The sequence below is a fragment of the Contarinia nasturtii genome, unplaced genomic scaffold (assembly GCF_009176525.2).
Source record: "Contarinia nasturtii isolate CC-2019 unplaced genomic scaffold, AAFC_CNas_1.1 Cnas_scaffold_6606, whole genome shotgun sequence".
NCBI classification, from domain to species: Eukaryota; Metazoa; Arthropoda; class Insecta; order Diptera; family Cecidomyiidae; genus Contarinia; species Contarinia nasturtii.
In genome coordinates, this window is record NW_022203860.1 from 1 (window position 1) to 4,019 (window position 4,019).

Sequence of the window (4,019 nt, forward strand, 5' to 3'; positions counted from 1 at the left end):
ATGAGATTTATTGAAAATATGTCGTCGGGACTTAGAATTATGACCTTACTATTTCCATGTTATAATGATGGTTTTCGACTTACTTTCTTCACTTTCACTTATCGGCGATAAGTAATCGCCAAAGTGAAATCTAAGTAAAAACTCGTGCGTTTGGGGCTCGAAATCTTTGCTTGACACGATCCAACCATTTCCATACACTTGGCCTTTGATATTGTTGAAGTCCGAAGCAGGAACTATCAGCCCCGAATAAAATTTAGAGCTCTGCATTGCGGCTGCCTTGGAGGTAGTTATTTGTTTTTCGATGGTTTGACCCTCCTTTAAAAAAAAGATAACAGTAAAATTATCAAATGTACTTTTTCATTGTCTTGTTCGTAAATAATTAAAAAAAAAGTCACCAAACAGCGTTTAGGAAGCAAAACTTTGTTTTGGACTGATACCTTTTCGATGTAAAAGTTCAAATGGATATGCTTCAAAATTTGTTCGAAATTTTTCTGAGTTTTTTCATCCATCAATGGCATGCGTCCTCGCCGTGTTTGCATTGGTGAATGAATGTAGCAGAGTAAAACATCGATGAATGCACGTTCTTGGTAGACGAACTTTTTGGTGAATTTTAAATCGGTGAAATCTTTCCGCTTGCCATCCAAAAAGTCGCCATCGATGACTTGATTTGAAAGCTCACATTCTTTATCCTTTTCGGCTATGTAATTAATCATGTTTTGGTAGGTCTCATTTATTTCGCCCCCGAAATACGCATCTGACATGCGTTTACATGGTTCATAATTATAATTTGGAGAAGAGCCTATGAACTCGGTGATGCTGCGGCGTTCAAAGTCTTGCTGATTGGCAGCACCAGTTAGTGTTGGAGAAACCCAAAATGGTGACAACAAAAAGAATGCGTCTTTTATCGCATAGGAGTCAATTACATATGGCGGGTCGCTGGTGAGGTTACTGCAATAATAATGATTAATGTTAGATTGCAGTAAAAAAATGGATAAAATACCATTTAATTCACATTCAAGACAATTAATAATAATAATATCAATTTTCAATATTTTTTCTTACCCCAGCAAATTGGCTTTTTCATCGCCTGTATATGACACATTTTCCAATGTTTTTTTTGATTATTGGAAAAAAAACCATCTCCCAATAATCATCATACTCGGCTACATCAGTTATCAAGTTTGTCGGCTTTACGATTGGGAACAAACTCCAAATATTCTTACATGAGGGGGAACTCATTAAGTTTAACTGGCGTTGCACAAATGTATGTGGGAAATGCAATTTTCCTTTGTGGGGCTTTTTATTAGTAACCAGCCAAATTCCCTGCGGATCCGCCACGTCCGGTCGAATGTCATATTTGTATATTTTAAAATTGATTCTCGCATATTTACAGGGCTGTTATTTTCACTCTGTCAGTGCACGCACACAGTAGTGTGCACACTCACACTCAATGTGCGTCGCACACAGTGCTTGTATTTTGAATGTGCACGCACACTTAGTTACAAATTTGCCAACCGCCAAAAATGTCAAACTTGTGACTAAGTGTGCGCGCACATGCAAAATACAAGCATTGTGTGCGACGCACATAGAATGTGAGTGTGCACACTACTGTGTGCGTGCACTGACAGAGTGAAAATTACAGCCCTGCATATTTAGTGTTTTTGTTGCTTTTGTCTCTGGCCGTCGGCAAATGAACATAATTACGTCCAGGTGCAATTTCTTGGGTTTGTTTCCAATCAAAATCGACCAATTGGTTCTTTTTGGCATTTACCGCATGCGATGTATTAAATGAATCACCTGTTGTGATATTTAAAATCGAATCATCACCAACCACTGTATCATCGAATTGTTTCGTTTAAGATTTCTGAGATGGTAAAATCGTTTAAGTCATCCATCATTCCCGCTATGTCGTTGGATCTCATGTTCTTTGATCTTTGACGTTTTGGCTCAAATATAAATTCAGGTTCTTGATCTCCTGCAATGATACGTAAATAATAAATTTTATAGAAATTTTAGGTTAAAACTTAAGCAAACGATAAATTATGAAACCTCTGAGTAAAGACTTACTTGGTGAGCGCAAATGTTTGGAATCAGTAGCTTTCTTCGTTGCATCAAGAATCTCGTTTTTTCTCTCTTCGGGCAGCTCCTCATATGTCTTTTCGACATTGTAGGAAAAAAGTATAGATTCATCCGGGTAGACCTGTGTACCCATGTCCTTAGTTTGGTTGAAATAGACATCAACGTCTACTTCGAACGGACCCGGCAATGTCGAATTAAAGCAATACGTGGTGGTAGTGTTATTTACAAAAGTAGCGTAATGGTTGCTATTGCTGTAAAATGCTGATGCGTTCAACGAAAAGAGTTGTCCATTAAGTATCATACATTCATCGGGAACAATGATACAATTAATGAACAGCTGCCCATCAGGTGATAACTATCACTGATAAGGTTGTTTCTCGATCGAGTTTAAACAAGACCGTGCCGAAATCATTGTATGGATAGTATTTTGTTCGCCGAATCAATGTATGATCTTTGTGTAGGTCCATGTGCTCGGCAACACCAATGTGCATGTCCTCAATGGAAATTAATAAATTTTTTACGTATACCCCTGACATGCAGTCACTTAACACTTCCAGCAATAAAGAGATTGCTGTTATATTGGGGACATTTAAGTTGGATATCTCTTAAGTTTGCTTCTTTCTTTTCCACTCGACCAAAATAGAAAACCCAAACCGAAACGTTTTCTCAAGCACTTTGCCTCGATAAAAAAGACATTATACATACGTTTTTCTGTATCCTTGATCAACGTTGCAATCAAAAGAGTTGAACACGCACACAGATCAAGTCCTTATATCTCGAACTTCAATGAGTTTGCCTTATTGTCGTATGATATGCTAACTGAAAACTGAAAAAAAGCTTAGATGGCGGCATAAAGTTGATGGTGTCGAGATAAACTAACGAGAAAAAACATGTAGAAAAATCAAAATTGTAAATATCAGTTCGGGTGTATATTAAAGCTTATAAAATACAGGTGTTCAACGACACACTGTTATATATTAGTACTTTACAACTTTTGGAATTTTCTTCTGAAAAATCCGTTTCTCAGAATCAAAATCATAGAATGACAGAAAAGTGAAAATTATGACTTAAATCCAGGCCTAAAGTACCCTCATAAATTTATTCAAGCTAAACTCCATGTGAAAAAAATTATGAAATAAATTCAGAGAACCAGATATTCAAAATATTTATAAATTATATCTTTCGGAAATATTATGTTTTTTAATGTTAAAGAAAGAAATTCAATTTAAAAAAAATGAGCACTGAATCACACCAACATATTCATATTGGATAAATGTTTAATTGAAATTTTCTTGCGAAAAAACTTGAATAAAGTTTTTTTATGACTACCAGATCACTTGCTGGACGATCTAAAAACGACCAAACATTTGAATTCAGCCAATTCGTCAAAAATGCGTGATGTTCAATTTTTATCGCCATCGAATACAACGACAATTGTTGACGAGCGTTCATCGAGCCCAGCTGGCGTAAGTATATGCTTGACAATTCAGTGAATCAAATGCCATCAAAATATGTTTTGCCTTTTGTTTTACCATTTTATTTGACTCATATTGCTGTCGTTTTTCTTTTGTTCATTTTTATTTGTTAGGAAAATCGAAAAATGTACAAAAGCGCACGTTATGAATACTCATCTTCAAGTAGCACTCGTGATGGTAAAATTGTGGTACAACCCAAAAGCTATGAGTCAGTCGAGCCAACAAACATAAATCAGCTAGATAATTTGTTGGATGACTTAAAGCAGGAACGCGATTATACATATGATAAAGGTAAATCACAAACGACAACGAACACATGGCTGACTTTATTTTGTTTTCTCCGTTTTCTCTTAAATAAATGATATGTTATTTGATTTATTCACTTTATTTTGCAGCACAGATGCCGGTATCGATTCTAGTTTACTGTAAGTATGCACAATTGAAAACCAAATCGAGCAAATGTTC

The 4,019-nt window shown here is 35.9% G+C and overlaps 1 protein-coding gene across 1 annotated transcript; it reads left to right on the top strand.

Annotated features, from left to right (window-relative positions):
* Window positions 1-1,962: 1,962 nt before the first annotated feature.
* LOC116351921 lies at window positions 1,963-3,979 on the top strand (the record flags this gene model as incomplete). Its single annotated transcript, XM_031784079.1, has 4 exons — window positions 1,963-1,987; window positions 3,412-3,545; window positions 3,668-3,845; window positions 3,950-3,979. Coding segments are annotated over exons 1-4 (349 nt in total), but the record flags the coding sequence as incomplete, so codon positions are not given.
* Window positions 3,980-4,019: the final 40 nt, after the last annotated feature.